The 17,978-nt window shown below is 32.8% G+C and overlaps 2 protein-coding genes across 3 annotated transcripts; both read left to right on the top strand.

Annotated features, from left to right (window-relative positions):
- The first annotated feature begins 4,535 nt into the window (after positions 1-4,535).
- On the top strand, positions 4,536-14,116 carry LOC121220173 (lysine--tRNA ligase, chloroplastic/mitochondrial). 2 transcript variants are annotated; one of them, XR_005917363.1, is made up of 15 exons: positions 4,536-5,044; positions 5,151-5,262; positions 5,365-5,473; positions 5,866-5,923; positions 6,883-6,951; positions 7,912-8,019; positions 8,582-8,674; positions 8,798-8,902; positions 9,032-9,238; positions 9,509-9,603; positions 9,707-9,797; positions 10,397-10,573; positions 11,358-11,453; positions 12,851-12,915; positions 13,785-14,116. XR_005917363.1 is itself a non-coding variant. In XM_041099446.1 (14 exons), exons 1-13 carry the CDS (start codon positions 4,589-4,591, stop codon positions 11,448-11,450), a joined length of 1,773 nt encoding a protein of 590 aa, XP_040955380.1. In that variant the 5' UTR covers positions 4,536-4,588; the 3' UTR covers positions 11,451-11,453; positions 12,851-14,116. The 2 variants fall into 2 exon arrangements, 1 of the variants encoding a protein (XP_040955380.1); XM_041099446.1 differs by having other exon boundaries at positions 12,851-14,116.
- Positions 13,869-17,553, top strand: LOC121220172 (YTH domain-containing protein ECT4). The gene is made up of 9 exons (XM_041099445.1): positions 13,869-14,117; positions 14,506-14,582; positions 14,738-14,894; positions 14,988-15,061; positions 15,157-15,753; positions 15,879-16,463; positions 16,546-16,758; positions 16,844-16,987; positions 17,087-17,553. Exons 1-9 carry the CDS (start codon positions 14,087-14,089, stop codon positions 17,219-17,221), a joined length of 2,013 nt encoding a protein of 670 aa, XP_040955379.1. The 5' UTR covers positions 13,869-14,086; the 3' UTR covers positions 17,222-17,553.
- Positions 17,554-17,978: the final 425 nt, after the last annotated feature.

Here is a 17,978-nt window from a genome sequence, read left to right as displayed (position 1 = left end):
TTCTAAAACAAAAATTGTTAGAGTTAATTTTCAAAGTGAATAGTTGATTCAGTCTTGCCTCAATTAGCATCGGTATTATTGTCAATGTAGGAGGACTTGGGTTCAAGTGCGCTGAGGTGCATTATCCTTCTATTTAAGGGTTGGGGAGAGGCTATGGATAGTTTTAAGCATAGTATCAAAAAGAGCAAATATGATAAGAACCTATAATTAATATTAATATTCAAAAAAATTCATGCTCAAAGTGAGCAACTAATGATAATTAATAGCAATATTAATTTTTTTACATATTTTTATTGGTATAATATCAAATTTGGCCCTTAATTTTACATCTTTTGTCAAATTGGTTCTTATTCTTTTTTGGAGCTAAATTTGGCCCTAAACCTTTTGAAAAAGACAATTTGACCATCAACATTTCAAAAAAAGTTGAATTGCTATGTTATTAATGAAATATTGACTAAAATGTTAAAATTTTAAACGACGATCCACATGACAATTTATGTGTACTTCATGCTAATTTTATGATTTTTTTTATTTTGAGTTATTTTCTTATATATTTTTTAATATTTTTATAATTATTAAATTATTTGTTGACATGGCATACAAGACCAGTGCCATGTCAGCATAAAACACATGTGGATTGCCATATACATAAATTAATACTTTAATCAGTATTTCTATTTTTAAAAAAAGAATAAAAAGCCAATTTGACAAAAGATGTAAACGTTGACAGTTAAATTTATTGTTATGTCATTTATGTCTTGACTTGAATGGAGTATTGATTAAAACTCTCGTCAGTAGTGAATCCAGGGGGTGGCAGGGGCCCTGACCCCCCTAAAATATAAAATTTTCATTTAGGCCCCTTAAAATTTTAAATTTATAATGGTAAAATTGCACTTTGACCTTCCCAAAATGAAAAAATTTTGATTTAATCCTTTAAAAATTATAAGATACAGGCTATTAAAATGGTAAAATTATTTAATTTCGGCCCCACCTCAAAACTTTTCTGCCTTCGCCCCTGACTCTTGCCAGACACCCATTTAGCACGAGTTCAAACCGTATTACCCCATCTCCTACCTCTAATATTAGATAAAAAAATCTTTATCTCATTTGTTTAAAATAAATTATTTTTTTTTTGTTAATCACAATGGTTTTGAATCTGAAAAACCTAACCTAATTTATTATTATTATATTTTTGGGTGCAATTAGAGTACAAAAATCTTTTGAAGTCAATTGAGTTAGGTGAGATGTGAAAACCTTTTTTTAATTAAAGGTATAATGGAAGACCTTAGTGTATCTTGCCCTTTGCTTGACTTGATTTAGTGATATATTAAGAATGGCAAAAAAGATTAAAAAGTGAAGCTTTTGACCTAAAAAGTTTGTCTCATATTTTCTCAGCTATTTCGGTATCAAAACAATGAATTGTAGAATATTTCAATTAAACCCTTTCATAGTCTAAAGTGATAATTAGGTGACTTTCAAAAGTAATTGCAAAAAAGGTATAATTATTACTCTAGTACTTATATTATTAGTATTTCAAAAGTATTTGGAAAGTTTGCATTTTTACCCATTTGGAAGTTAAATTTTCAGTTGTTTTAAATACAAATTTTTAAATTTTATCTCGACATCGACTTAAGTAAAAAAACTGATCAAATCGAACTGATTTTGATTTGATTAGTTTTTTTGATTAACCAACTTTGGGTTATTGGATTAGGTTTATTCGGGTATTTATCTATTATCTATTAAATATGCTAATAATTTATTGGTCCAATAACAAAACTTAATGCAGGTAAGGGTCCTTCCCCTCTTCCTTTTAGAGGTAGGGGTGAGTATTCGATCGAGTTATACAATATCCAAATAATAACAACAAAAGAGTAGCAATATAATACTGAAATTATAGCAAAACAATGAAAAAATAACAAGAAAATAGCAATAAAAACAATAAAAATGTAAGAAAACAGTAAAAAAAATCAACAGCTTTTTTTTTTGCCATATTCAAGTCGGGCCGAGTCGGGCTCAAAACCAAAAAAGTCTTACACGATGCTTGACCCGTTTTTCAAACGGACCTTATTTTTTGCCCCAAGCTCATTTTTCGGGCCTATATTTTATCCAAACCCTCTCACTTTCTAAGCGAGCTTTCGGGCGGGTCATACCCACTCAAGACCAAAAAAGTCTTACAAGATGCTTGACCCGTTTTTCAAACGGGCCTTATTTTTTGCCCCAAGCTCATTTTTTGGGCCTATATTTTATCTAAACCCTCCCACTTTTCAGGCGAGCTTTCGGGTCGGGTGACCCGCCCCATGGACAGGTCTAGTTTTACCCACTCAAGACCAAAAAAGTCTTACCCAATACTTGACCCGTTTTTCAAACGGACCTTATTTTTTGCTCAAATCTCATTTTTCGGGCCTATATTTTATCCAAAACCTCTTACTTTTTGGGCAGGCTTTCGGGTCGAGTGATCCGCCTTATGGACAGGTCTAGTTTTACCCAAACCCAATTCCCAAGGCTAATTTTTGTACAAATCTTTTAAAATTTCATGTTAACCTTTGGGCTTAGGTAAACATCGTAACCGAGGCCTTAGCTTTGTCTAAAATGGTAAAATTGTTGCATGACCCATCTAAAAACTATAAAATTATAAATTAATCCAATGATTAAATTATATTTGACCACCAAAAATTTATAATTTAATTCTGAGTCATTAATAAAAGTTTCTAGCTTTGTCCCATTTATAATCCACCACGACTCGATTTCAAAAAAAATTTACTACTCAAAACCCGAATCGATTATAGGTCGAATTTTTTGGACAGATTTCTTGGTTTGAGCCTCACTCAGCCTGGCCTGATTAGGAGAATGGTCAAAAAGGCCTAACATAGCTCTCAAGCTTGGCTTGATAAGAAGCATATATTTTGTGTACATTTTTAAAGACTGAATAAATTTAAAAAGTTTGGAGAAATTAATTAAAATGTAAGTGAAATATGTAAACTGATAAATTGAAATTAATTAAATTAAATTAAAATAAATAATATTAAAATTCTAAATTTGAACTAATTATATCAAAAATGAATTCAACAATTTATAATTTTATGAAGTATGTTCAATTTTTGACTGAAAATATAAATAGTGTATAATTTTTAAATATGACCACACAAGTATATTCAACTATAATTTTGATGAAAATTAATAATGGTATCAATAAATAGATTAAAATATGTTATGGTTTCTTTTTCATAAATTTGGCATTTAATTTTTATATTTTTATTTTTTTTAAGAATTTAGTCTTTTTATTTTTAAAATTTTAAAACTCAGGTCCAATTGTTATTACTGTTAAATTTTTTAGTATCACATTTTGAAAAAAAAAATCACTTGGTAGCAATGAACCAAAATTTAACAAATAATGTTAGCAGTTGGACCTAAATTTTGAAATTTGAAAATTAGAGAGACTGAATTCTTAATAATAAAAATATAAGGACTGAGGAGGGGTTATGGGTAAATCTAGACTTTGTATAAAAAAGTATAAGGACTAAATTTTAAATTTTTGAAGAGTATACGTACTTATGGCATATTTTAACCAACAATTAAACTATAGTTAACCTTCTCTTTAACCGTCAGCCGCTATAACAATATTTGACTACAATAACCAAGTTTATAGTAAAATAACTTTTTTATTTTTTATTTTAATGCTATATAATACTTTTTCACTTATAACAACAATATCTATAATTACGAAATACTTTTTTTCATTAAATTAGTTATCTATAATAACATATTGTCTAAAATTTTAAGTAAAATTATAAATATTTCATATAAGAAAGCATATTAATTATATGTTTTAAATAAAAATAATCTTAATTATAATATTATTTCAACAAAATATTTAAATTTCACATAAAAAATATGAATAATATTTTATTAAAAATATAAATTTAATATACAATTAAATTTTCTAATTAAATATTCTATTATGAATTAAAAACAACATAAACTTATGAACTTTATAATTAATCGTGTGAAAGAATGCAAAATAAAATAATGCATAAAAACAATAATTCATGCACCTTTTATACGTTTTTTAACCACTTTATAATTAATCGTGTGGAAATATGTAAAATAAAAATTTGCATAAAAACAATAATTCATGCGGCTCTTATATGTTTTTAACCACTTTTCTATAACAGATAAAAACTTAACAGATAAATGAAGCTGTTATAAAGGGATTGAAAATATAACATATTATTTAAAGTTGTATTTGTATATTCACCGGTAAAATGCAAATATAAATGTAAGTAATTAGAACGTATTATCAAGTTAGTACAAAATACAAGGCATGAAGAATATAAAAGAATAAGACAAAATTCATCATCGCACAGGTTGCAATTGTAAATGGTGAGACTTAAACACGAATGATTAAATTAAATTTTTTAAGTGTAGGGATTAAATTTAAAACTTCATTCAAATTCAGGGACTGATGGGAAATTTGACCAAGAAGAAAAAAGGAAAATGTTTGAAGATGGAATAGCAGATAAAACGAGGAAGAAGCGTGGTAGTAGTGGTAAACTGGTAATAACAGCAAAAAGCATAACGCAATTTGAAGATGGAGGGCTTGAAGGTATGGAGGTTATCTTCATCCATTGCAAGGCCTTCGAATTTGAGGCAACTATTTGGATTAGGTACTTCCTCTGGCCTAGTCCGCTGCTTAGACAATGGCGCCGCCGCCGCCAACGCCACCAACACAAGGTTTCCCTCTCGCAACCGCCGCGCTTCCACCTCCACATCCACTTCCACTAACACTTCGGACCGTGAAGCCGTCCGTGCGATCCGCCTGAAAAAAGTAGAGCAATTGCGGAGCAAAGGGACGGAGCCGTACGGTTATAAGTGGGATAGGAGTCACAGTGCTAAGGAGCTTCAAGAAATATACAAGGATCTAAACAATGGAGAAGAGTTGGATAGTGAGAGCCACCATGTTTCTATTGCAGGCCGAATTGTGGCTCGTAGAGCCTTTGGGAAGCTTGCTTTTCTCACTTTAAGAGATGATTCCGGCACTATTCAGGTTTTTTTTTCTCTTTTTTTTCCCCTTTTTGAGTTATAATCTGTCGTGTTTCTGCTATAATTCATTAACATTGTTAGATTATTGTATTTCTATCAAATGATTATAGCTATACTGTGAGAAAGAAAGGCTTTTGAATGATCAATTTGAGCAGTTAAAGACACTTGTTGATATTGGTGATATATTGGGTGCTTCTGGCTCTATCAAGCGGACTGAGAAAGGTGAGCTTACTTCATTTACAGTGAATTTACTCTCATTGTTGCTTCTATTTTAATCTCTATCAGTGTATTTTATTGTATAGTTTTTTCTGCTCCACTGTTCAGGGGAGCTTTCTGTTAAGGTGGATTCTTTTTCAATCCTTACTAAATCACTACTTCCACTGCCGGACAAGTTTCATGGTTTAACCGACATTGATAAGCGATACCGTCAAAGGTGACTTCTTGTTAACTTCATCTTCTATTTTATGTTTATTGATATTCATGTTGAATCATCTTATAACGCACTCGGTCAAACATATATTTCCTATCTATCTCGTCCTACTGAGATCCTCAATTTATTTTGCTGGATATTTGCCCCCCCCCCTCACTTGTCTTTATTAAGCATAATTATCAGTAGTTTTTTTATACCATTGCGTTACTAATATCCTTAATTTAGCCATTAGTAATTGCATCAAGGAGGCTTTTTTAAATCATAACTCTTACTTAAGTGAATATAACCCATTGGGATTTGTTTGTTCTTTATATGTTTTATTCTTGGCGTTTGTTTTGATATTGATGGAATGTTTCACCCCTTTGACCATTATTTCCTCCTCCTCCCATGTTTAGGTATGTTGACATGATTGCAAATCCTGAAGTAGCTGACATATTCCGGAAACGAGCAAAGGTGATGTATTTCCACATTCAGAATGATATTGAAATTACCTTTTGTTTTTCTTGCTATCAGGTTGTTTTTGTGACATTTTAATCATTTGGTTATTGTGTCTCTACTGTATGGAGTCACTTTTACACTCTAATCACCATCTGGTTGCTCATTGAACCATGGAAGAATTTCTTGTTCTTTTAGGGTATATTGTATTTCATCTTCAATAAAACTACATATAAGTTGGTTTACATGGTTGGTCTCTTTCATTATATCAGTTTATATTCTTATGTAGAAGGAATTATTATGCTGTGCATTTTTCATTTTCCTTCAAATATTCTACCTTTCTTGCTTTAGGTAAACCATGCAGAATTTTGTCTTAGTCATGGTGAAAATCATATAGTCATTGGTTTTAGCAGAAATTTGTCAAAAAATTTAGTAGGTGGTAATATTTTGTTAATAGCCTGATTTGTTGAGCAATAAATGGTGGACCAGGTATTTATACCGAGACCCTTGCTTTTTGAATGTGCACTAACATTTCTCGAATTTTTGTAACAAATGAATAGTAAGTGTCATAGATGGATGTTGATCCAAACCTAAACCTTTTCTCCAATTTTCTACTGTAGCCTAGCTTTCTGATTTTACCACTTGTATAATTATTGTTTTTGTCTGATTTTTTCTATTCTTGAGCAAGCTTGTTTCTTTAGTAAAATACTAATTCTTGTTTGGAGGAAAGCATTTACTTCCTGACTTTTTTTGTGACGATTCTTTTTCCTCATTAATGATGGTTATTGACTTGAAAAATATTTGAACCATCTGGTTGTCTATTTAGAACTGTATGAACTTGATTAAATGGCTTTAAGTTATGGATTGCTTGACATGTATGTATGTTCATGTGTGTGTAGGTCTTGTTTTTCTGGTGCCTATGTGATTTGAGCTTTGACACTTTGAAATTGTATTCTTAATAACCTTTCTTATAGTAGATCATGAGGGAGATACGAAAGACAGTAGAATCTCGAGGTTTTGTTGAAGTTGAAACTCCAGTTCTGCAGGTTTGTGAATAAAATTCGTGGTTTTCCTGGGTGTTGCCTTTCTTTGTTGTGGTTCATATTTTGCTGATTCTTGACTGAATCACCTTTCATCTGACTTCTTCAAGCTTTTTCTTGTTGAACACTACTAGGCAAAAGAAATGTGAGTTCTTCTAGGTGGAGATGTGAATTCACATAGCTCTTTATCTTTTAAAATTTCTATCTTTAATGTCAAAAGCCTACTTAGGAAAAGGCTAAATTCTTCTCTGTTCTTTAGAGCAATATGTAAAACTAATTTGCAGACGTCTCCAAAGGAAAAAATTGACTGGTTTGTTTGGTTTTTGAAAAACGAAATAATTTACATCTTCGTTTTCATAAAAAAAGAATTGGCAGTCTAAATTTGTGCGGTTGTTAACATATAAAATGTTTTGCTGGAATAAATTTGTATTTACTGCTTTGAGGAATGCATAGAGAAAACAACAAAAACAGTAAAAAGTGAAAGTCTCTTTCATCTATGATCTACAAAAATTGGCAAATGCAAATCAAGAAGCACATGGGCACTAAAATTAGCAGCCAGCATTCGATCAATGCCTTTCTTGTTATGGAACCATATTGCTGCAAGTATGATAGGTGGGACAATGAGAGGAAGTCAACTGATTGAGCTAAAAAGTTATGTTGAAGTTCAGGGTTATGGAGGAGCTGAGTTCTTCTTAGAGGCTTTGAAGATATTCTTTTTTCCATGTGATTAATTTTCATGCAAACATTTTGCTTCATTTTCATATAGGAAACATTTCAGAAGACACTCAAAAAAGTTGTCACTTAAGTTTTTGCATTTGTCTGAAAATTATATATTACTAATTTTTTTCGATACATAAAATCTATGATTATAGTACTTAATGCATTATATATTTACTTCTACTTTGTTTAGTGGTGCCAAAGCAATACTGTTTTCGGGGAACTCAACTAATTAATTTGATCAACTAGGGAGCAGCTGGTGGGGCTGAAGCAAGACCATTTGTGACATACCATAACTCCCTTGGAAGGGATCTTTATCTAAGAATTGCAACTGAACTTCACTTGAAGAGAATGCTGGTGAGATCCTAAACATTTTAGTTACCATTTTCCATGCAAAATTTGGTGATTCCCCCCCCCCTCCGGCCTGATTCCTCAATAATAATAAAAAAGGCTTTGCAGCTTCAGGTATTTAAACCCTAGGATGAGACTGAGGAGTTTGTGCTAATTATTAGGAAAGGGAATAACTTCAAACTCTCTACTTTGCAATACTTGGTTGTTCAACACTAGGCATAGGGTCATACAGAAGTGGAAAAAAATGTAAATTTTTATCTTTTTGTGGAATAAACCAGACCACTCTTTCAAGTTAAAACATTAACTTATAATAGATACACAAACAGACGGAGAAAAACGAACATGTATACATATTGTGCCTTCACTGAGTTAAATAATTTTTTTGGGCCTTGTGCCTTGGGGAATACAAGGGTTCTAATGCCTAGAGAGTGGCTTGCACCCTTGATGATACTGATTTATTCTTTTGTTTTTCCCCCTTTCTTTTATCTTTCATCTTTAACGTCTGATTCTGATATTTGTTTGGCTTTTAAGTTTATACTGCTAACAATATTTTATCTTCTAATAACAGGTTGGGGGATTTGAAAAAGTATATGAGATTGGTCGGATATTCAGAAACGAAGGCATTTCTACTCGTCATAATCCTGAATTTACTACCATTGAGGTATTTATAAAAATATCAAATGCTGATGTGTGCTTGGTAGTGCAAATTTGCTTCATATGATTTTAAGCATTAAAATTTGTATTTTTGAACCCTGATAATCATCATCTTTTTAATTGGTTTTAGATGTATGAAGCATATTCAGACTATCAGAGTATGATGGACATGGCCGAGGAAATTGTGACCCAATGTGCTCTTGAAGTTAATGGAAAGCTCACCATTGATTACCAGGTAGTGCATCTCATGGCTAATAAAAATAGTTAATTTCATTTCTGGAAGTTCAAAATATCTTTTTTTTTTTCAAAAAATTTTTATCTGTCTGGAACAGATTGAAACTACTAATGTATGCCTTCTATACAGGGGACTGAGATACAGTTGCAGCGGCCATGGCGGAGGGAAACCATGCACAATCTTGTTAAAGAAGTCACTGGGGTTGATTTCACTGAATTGGAAGATGATCTTAAAGTTGCTAAAGATGTTGTTCTGAAGGCAGTTGGGCTTGGTCTCGATAGTAAGGACAAGTCTTCCATTGAAGCTTGCCCTTCACTTGGCCACCTCCTTAATGAGGTCAGTCTTCATTAATGTTCCATGAATGTTAGTTCCTTATAGAGTTAATTGCAAAATGCTGCAACAGAAAATTATTTGCACATTAGGAATGAAAGTATTCTTAGCGATTGAAAAACTGAATAAATTTCACACAAGGAAATGCAATTCCTGTTTCACCCTAAGGTTGAAAAATACAATAAAGTAATGCCCAGAGTTTCTTCAGCTTGCAACCTAAGTTTCACTGCTAGTTTCAACTTGCAATAAGCCTTTGGTTTATTTATTCGCCTTCAGGTTTTTGAAATTTTTGTTGAACCGAAGCTCCTGCAACCTACATTTGTTTTGGACTATCCCATTGAAATATCTCCTCTTGCCAAACCTCACCGGAGGTATGGAAGTTTTACAAGGAACTGGTGCAATTTTATGTAGGAATTTGCTTATATTGTTGTCTTCACTTTCAGAATTACTTACTCTAAGTTCTCTGGAAAATAGGCATGCAGGTTTGACTGAGAGATTTGAACTCTTCATATGTGGTCGTGAACTGGCCAATGCATTCTCGGAGTTGACTGATCCTTTGGACCAGGTATGAATGACATTTTCTTTAATATGCTAGAGAATGACATTTTCTTTAATATGCTAGAGATGCTTATTCTTTGTATTCGGATATTTAAACCATCAGCAGAAGTCATGGTAGTGGTTTTTAGTTGGTCTGGGGCAAGTAGTAATGATTTATTCTTTTCTACTTATAGTGTAAATTATGCAAGTGTGTCAATAACTTGACATCAAATCTATAAAGATGGCCCCTTAAAATCGATGCGACTTTAAAATACTTTTATTGATGATAGAAAAGTCTATTTGCGCTTATGAATCTTATTTACTAGATTGTTATTTCTATGTGATAAGCTTCCAACAAGTAACATGAATAGGCAATGAATGGATTGGAACAGGTGATGTGATTGGTGCATCGCGGGTTCATATATAGCACAGCCTGTACACTTCCCTTTCTTGAGACGCTTGTTCGTTTAGTGGCTTTGAAGATAAAAAGCATGGTTCAAGAGTCTTACCAAGTCTCTTTTAGCATAATTTATGAGATATCATTGCTAGTGTTCTTGTGAACAGTGACTTTCAATTTGGTTTTAACTTGAAATCTAAAATATCATCATTTGTTTCCCACTGCGGCAGAGAGCTCGCCTGGAAGAGCAAGTAAGACAACATAACAAGAAGAGAGCAGAAGCTGTTTCAGTCACGGATGGCACAGGAGAGAAAAAGAATATAGATGAGGACTCCATGTATGAAGTGACTCTTGATGATGATTTTCTTACTGCTTTGGAATATGGAATGCCTCCGGCTTCAGGAATGGTACACTCGTCTTCTTGTTTGCAGATATTGGCATTTATTTTTCGTCGTTGAGTTTGTCAAAAATAATCAGTTCTATTCAATTCACATGCTGGGTTATGAGTTATGACCTCTACTTTTGGATTGGATTCATTTTGTTGCACATGCTCATAAGTTTTCCATGTTGCTGGCATGCATTTATATATGTTACACAAGATGGTTGCACTGTGGTCCATCCGGTTGGTCAGGGTTCCCTCTGTAAATGGAGGGAAGGCTACGGAAATTGAGATTTTCCGCGGACCTTGCTTACAGGGGGAGTCTTATGCCTGGGTAGGGGTGAGCGAAAATCTGTTCAAACCGACTTAACCGCTGGCTTTTGCTTGAGTCGGTTATGATGATTAAAGTGGTCTTGTAGTGCATAGTTATCGATTATGAATTTTTTTAACCAAACCAACTTACATAGCCGGCTTCTAATATTGAAATATGTATATATAATTTTTTTTATCCAAAACCCCAAAGCCAGCCCAATTTGGTTTAACCTTTTTAACTGATCGGTGTTGAAGTTAGTTTGGTTAGGTCAGTTAAGACCTAAGTTGATCAAGTCGGTTTTTGTATCTTTTTTAACCGAACCAACTGGACTGCTCCTCCCTATGCAGGCTGCACGAGCTTTTTGGTTGCAATGTGGTCCGTCCATGTGTATTATTTATATGCTATTGCACTGTTGTTCTGAGTTTCAGAAGTGGGGGAATTCATATATAATTACCATGTGTTGCTGACAAAACCTAACTTCGAAAATGGTTGTTTGTAGGGACTTGGAATCGACAGGTTGGTGATGCTCTTGACGGATTCCGCCAGCATCCGAGACGTCATTGCTTTTCCCGTTTTAAAGATTTCACAGTAACCGGTAGGATGCCGCTACTTGAACTATAACTAGAGTAATAACATCCCTTTTCTTATATTATTTTTATTTATAGCCCCTTATTTGAGTATTCAGTGTAGTGTTTATGGAATGATAATTTAATTTTGATTCGATTATACATAGGAACACTAAAAGCTAAAGACAATAAACATTTAAAATGAAAATCTTAATTAAGAACAACAAAAGGTGTTATTATGCAATTTTTAGCCTATAAAAGCATCAACGCATTAAAGAAATAACTCTTGAAATTTAAATATAATTGTTTATGTTTATAATAAGTAGGTGTCCGTATTGTGTTAATGATACGTGAAAAGTAGATTAAAATAAAAGTTTTATATGAATAATTGGATTACATCTAAATTCTTGTATTATATTATATAAGTTTAATATATAATTTGGTACCTAAGTTTGATGCTTTTTTCTAATGTGTTAGTGTTATTCTTTTGTCCAGTTTGGTACATGTATTTGACAATAGCTACATATTTTGGTACTTAAATATCTGACGATAGGTTTTAAGTTTGATTTGATGAAAAGTTAATTCCTAATATTGTTAGGTTTGAATTTTTCATGATTTTGTTAATAAAATAAAATAAATTTAGTGTTGATTGTGAATTTGTTTAATTTTGTATTTAAATTGCTAATACTATTAGCTAATTTTGACTTTTCATCAAATCAACTCCAAAATTCAAATTGAACACTAAACGTTAACACTTTACCTACCAAAATGTATAAGTCTTGTCAAATACAGATATCATATTGCATTAAAAAATAAAGTAGGCACTATATTAGAAAAAAATATTGAGTTTAGGTACCAATTTATGTATTAAACCTATTATATATTAAATTAAAATTTATATGTAATTTTAGTATTTTTTTCCCTTCATGTCTAGTTGGATTTTGGCCCGTATTAGTATCAAACGGCAGGAAATCATAATTTTCACAATTTAAGACCCTTTATTGTATTGTCGGTTTAATTTTAATCTTTGGTCCTATGGAAAACATTAATTTAATGATGAAAAAAACAGATTTTTTTTGGGGTTGATTTTTTAGCTTTTTAACACGTGACGTTATTAAATTCTTAGGACTGGAATTTTTTGTCATTATGTTATAACTGAAATATTAAAAATATGTAAAAAAAAATTCTGTTCTTAATTGAATAATCAATAAAATTTATTTTAAATAAATAGGTAACGGCAAGAAATATGATGTTTTTTTTTCTTTTAGTTTAAATTTTGTAAATGAAAAAAATAATGTTCATAGAGATTATCTTTCGAAATAAGTTATGACTCAAACGTCGTACTATTTGTAAATTTAGAAATTAGTTTATGTATTTTTTTTATTAAGAATTTAGTACTACTTTTCAGATTTTTTGTTATATTCAGGTTTATTACAATATCATTTTTCTAGTTTAACAGTGTCAGCAACCGTTAAATACAATAACTATCAAGTAAGTATTTTTTCTTCTTTTTTTAAATATCGCGTCAACAAATTTATTATAAAAAGGGTTAACAATGTTAGCAATTAAATTTGAATTTTAAAATGTAAGAAATAGAAGACTAATTAAGATTAAAAAATTAAGTCAGCAAAGAAAAACGTAATCAATATATAAAATATAATAATTAATTAAATAACTGACATATTAAGTGAAAGTATATTAAGGTTTTTTAAAATATTATTTGGGGTGTAACCAAATAAAAAACTAGTAACATATAAGCCTAACATGTTCAAAATTTTCATGATTTATAATTGAAAAACATTGAACTCATAATTGTATAACAGTAGAAGAATAATTATTTAGATAAATTTAACTTATGAAAGACTTTTGATGATATTAAAGTTCATTTCAAAAAATAATAAAACTGAAAAAAGTATTTTTTTTTAATTTAAAATGATAAAAATTTAATTAATTAAAATAGTGGAGGTGAAATTAATTTGGTTATCAAAATATATCAAACTGAGATTGAGGATCAAGAAAATAGATGGGAATTAATTAATTAAAAATAAAATAAAATGATTTTCAATTTATGTAAAAGAATATAAATGTATTAATTTATAATAAAAGTAATTGATTCTTTGTATACTTTTTAGCTTTTTGGATAAGATTTTCTTTCCAATTAGGATTTTCAATGTAATTACTAATTTAGGGTTTCACAAGGATTTTGTCCCCCAATGACACACGGTTTGCTTAACAAAAAAATCGTCCCCGACTGTCACCATAATAATAGCACTAACCAATAGAATGCGAATCGATGACGCAAATAAACGAATAATATAACGCCACGTGGGATAACAGTGAACTAAAAGGGGTTTGATTAGGTGAGAAGAAGCGAAAATCGAGAAAGCCCTCGTGGTGCTATTTGAATCACTGGATTTGGATTTTCAAAAACTCTCTCCTCTTTTGCTCTCTTTTCCCTAATTCCCCAAATCTCTGTTTTCTCTCTCTCTTGGCGGCTGACGCGGCGGCGGCTGTGGCTGAGGTTTGAGGCTGAGAGTGTAACTGGTGTTGTTCCCTTTTGCCCTCTCTTTTATCCCTCTCTCTCTCTCTTTTGTCTTCTAAAACCCCCATACATCTGAGATTTTGGGATTTATTAGGGTTTAGAGATTTTTAAGTGTTGTTAATGGCGCCTACAGTTGCTCCTCCTGCAGATCGTATCCTTAATTATTCGTTTATGTTCCTTTTTGCGGCTATGAATTTTTTTTTGGTTTCGCTTTCTTTTAGATCTGTACTTTGTTTGCACTTTTCGATTTGAATTTGTTGCTTTCACGATTCATATTCTTTTGAATTTATGAGATAGATGCTGTTTTGCTTCATTTATATGGTTCTTGATCTTCTTTTGCTTGGTTGTTTCTGGTAATTTATCTTTTATGTTGTTATTCGATTTGATATGATTGAATTTGTTGTTTAACTTGTTCTTTGTTGCTCTTTCCAATCTTTAAGAATATTTGTGGCGATTTCGGCGATTTCTGAGTTGTGAACGTTATAGATTCGGAATTTTTTTCTAAGTTGCCAAGGTTTGTATTCTTTTACTCCTTTTAGAAACAGCAGAGCTGTTGCAGAAATTGACTATAGATTCACAGGCAAAGCCCTTCGATATTCCTGAGCCTACTAAGAAGGTAATCTCCTTTTACTACTTCTATTTTAATTATGGATAAAACTATTGTATATGATGTGGACGATTCAATCATGGAAGAAAGTATGCAGATCTATGTTCGTTCTGTTGCAAGAATTTCAATGGATATCTAAATGCCTGATTTATTTTTCTGTGCAGCCTTCTGTTTATCAGTATGGTTCTGTTGATTCAGGCAACACTGGGAATACCCAAATTCCGACGTTTGACAGATCCACAACACCTTTGCTACAGGATTTTATGGATCCGAATATGTGCTATATTCCTAGTGGTTATCCATCTGCGTATTACTATGGAGGTAGTAAACGAGCAGTTCCTTTGTTTCTGCATCTTTTATGCTGAATTAATCAGGGCTAGAATTGGATTCATGTATGTATAATTTATATTGCAGGCTTTGATGGCACCGGTAATGAGTGGGATGAATATTCACAATATTTAAATCCAGATGGAGCTGACATGACTTCAGTAAGTCCTTTTCATGTTCTCCTTGTACTCAAAGTTACTATTAACTGCTAAATCTTTCATGAATTTTATTGAATCTCCATGTACTACGTTTTCAGGGGGTTTACGGGGACAATGGATCTCTTATGTATCATCATGGTTACAGCTATGCACCATATGGACCGTATTCACCTGCAGCTTCCCCAGTTCCGACTCTGGGGAATGATGGTCAATTGTATGGTCCACAACACTACCAGTATCCTCCCTTCTTCCAGCCGATGACTCTAACCAGTGGTCCGTTCACGCCAAACCCTGCTGCTCCATCCCATGGTGAGCTTTTGACCTCTGCTGCTGCTGATCAGAAGCCGTTACCTGTTGAAACACCGAACTCAAATTCCAATGGAGTTGCCAATGGTGGCAGTGTGAAGGGGAATAATGGTCCAGGCGCAATAAAACCATCATACCCCAGCTCATTTAATACCAATAATTCTTATGGAAGGGGACCTCCACCTGGAAGTGTCCCAACCTCCGGATATCAGGATCCAAGATACAGTTTTGATGGGTTTCGATCTCCTATCCCATGGCTTGATGGCTCTATGTTTTCAGATGGGCAGCACAGGCCCGTCTCAAGCCCTGCAATGAACTCTTTGGTTTCAAAAGCAAATGGTTTTCCATCTTCAAGGAATCAAAACTTCAGATCGAATTCTAATTACATGGTATGCATGATTTGGCTTTTCAAAGAATTTCCTTTGTATTGTTATGTTATGCGATCTTCTTAGTTCTCTTGGTGTTATATTCTTTTGAATTTTTGCTTCTAATCATCATACTTTTGAATTTAAAGGGACTGCACCACCCTGGGACAATGTCCGGCATGGGCACAGCTCATGGTTATGTCAATAGAATGTACCCAAACAAACCATATGGCCAGTATGGGACCACATTCAGATCTGGAATGGGCTTTGGATCTAATGGTTATGATTTGCGAACAAATGAAAGGGGTTGGTTGGCAGACAACAAGTACAGACCAAGGGGACGGGGCAATGGTTATTTTGGTTCAGGCAATGATATCATGGACGGTTTTAATGAATTGAACAGGGGACCTAGGGCTAAGGGGCCTAAGAACCAAAAGGGTGCAACACCTATCACAGCATCTACTAAGGGGCAAAATATTCCCTCAGATGGAACCAAGCATGAGGAAAAGGCATATGTTGTTCCAGACCGTGAACAGTATAACCTAGAAGAATTCCTTGTGGATTATGACGATGCCAAGTTCTTTGTTATTAAATCATACAGCGAGGATGATGTTCATAAAAGCATCAAGTACAATGTTTGGGCGAGCACACCAAATGGTAACAAAAAGCTTGATGCAGCTTACCAGGAAGCTCAGCAGAAATCTGGTCACTGCCCTATATTTCTTTTCTTCTCGGTTGGTCTCTTATTGCATCTTGTCTATTGGGTAAATTTATTCTTAGTTTTTGCTTTGCTTAATTCCTTTGAACTTCTTATAGGTCAATACAAGTGGGCAATTTGTCGGCATTGCCGAGATGGTAGGGGCGGTTGATTTTCAAAAGAATGTGGAGTTCTGGCAACAAGACAAATGGACTGGCTGTTTCCCAGTAAGATGGCTCATTATTAAGGATGTACCTAATAATTCCTTGAAGCACATTACCCTAGAGAACAATGAGAATAAGCCCGTCACAAATAGCAGGGATACGCAAGAGGTATTCTTCGTTTTTTAAGTAGAGTTTTTCCTTCTCTTTCTACTTACTGCGTATTACGAGGGTAATCTCTGTTTGGTTTGCGCAGATCAAGCTTGATCAAGGGCTTAAGTTGCTCAAAATCTTCAAGGAGCATTCCAGCAAAACTTGCATTTTAGACGATTTCGAATTTTACGAGATTCGCCAGAAAGCAATTCAGGAGAAAAAGGCTAAACATCAGTTGCAAAAGCAGGCATGATATGAATCTTCTTACAAATTACAACTGATAAATTCATGTTTGTTCATCCATAAAACTAATCCGTTTTGCACGCATCGATTCTCAAAATTGCAGGTATGGGAAGAAAAGCCTGGAGATGAAAAGAAAGATATAACAACAACAAATGGTGATTTGATCAAAGAAGCCAATCCAATTCCTCACTCGAACGGCCTTCTTTCAGAAGATGGTTCAGGATACCCAAAACAGTGAAGAACTTTTTGTCAAACGGTTGCTGACATTTTCTATGAATCCCCTTGGGGATGTGTTTGTGGTCTTGTAAAATATAATGAATGCTTGGTGGTTTTTTACTGGCTTTAGAATTTTATTATAGATTTTACGGTACCATGGGACCATCTTCAAGGGGATATAAAGTGAATAATCCAAGGCGGGGTTGGGGGGGGGGTTGCAGGCAAGCGGTGTAGGGTTTTCTAAGAATCCATAAGTCATTTTATGATGGATATGTTTTTCTTTTGACCGTTTTTCTTCTTAGGGAGGATGGGTTTTAGGTTTTTATTTATTTATTTCAAGTGGTGGTTTCTTTATTATTATTATTATTATTATTATTATATAAGCATGTTGATTTCTCAAAAAAGAAAAATAAAAAAAATTTGGATTACAGACTTGGTGCAAATACCGATCTTCTTTCTACGTCTTTTCATATGTTTTTTTTAGACGTAATTTTCAATAATACATTACTAGTTTCATACGTGGAATGCTAAAACTAAGGGAATTTTACATTAGTGTAAAAATTTTAAAAGCTAGATCCAATACGAAATATCGTATTAAAGGCTACAACTGGTGTTACCGATTTAATCCGAATTATTAAATTCGCAATAATTCAGTGTTAAAAACTAATGTATTAATTTTGTGTTAAAAATTAAAACTTACTATCAACAATTCAAAACCCCACCAGCAAAATAATCAGATCTTTAGATCAAAAAAGAAAAAAATTAAATTGGGAAATTAA

The sequence above is a fragment of the Gossypium hirsutum genome, chromosome D08 (assembly GCF_007990345.1).
Source record: "Gossypium hirsutum isolate 1008001.06 chromosome D08, Gossypium_hirsutum_v2.1, whole genome shotgun sequence".
NCBI lineage: Eukaryota > Viridiplantae > Streptophyta > Magnoliopsida > Malvales > Malvaceae > Gossypium > Gossypium hirsutum.
Note: the sequence above shows the minus strand (reverse complement) of the source record. Positions and strands in the feature narration are given on the sequence as shown.

Excerpts from the sequence above, each read along its gene's own strand:
- LOC121220172 (XM_041099445.1), top strand. The coding sequence starts at position 14,087 with ATGGCGCCTACAGTTGCTCCTCCTGCAGATC. Across the intron at positions 15,062-15,156 it reads ATGGAGCTGACATGACTTCA|GGGGTTTACGGGGACAATGG; the intron begins GTAAGTCCTTTT and ends CTACGTTTTCAG. Across the intron at positions 16,759-16,843 it reads ATAGCAGGGATACGCAAGAG|ATCAAGCTTGATCAAGGGCT; the intron begins GTATTCTTCGTT and ends TGGTTTGCGCAG.
- LOC121220173 (XM_041099446.1), top strand. The coding sequence starts at position 4,589 with ATGGAGGGCTTGAAGGTATGGAGGTTATCTTCATCCATTGCAAGGCCT. Across the intron at positions 5,045-5,150 it reads ATGATTCCGGCACTATTCAG|CTATACTGTGAGAAAGAAAG; the intron begins GTTTTTTTTTCT and ends AAATGATTATAG. Across the intron at positions 5,924-6,882 it reads TATTCCGGAAACGAGCAAAG|ATCATGAGGGAGATACGAAA; the intron begins GTGATGTATTTC and ends TTCTTATAGTAG.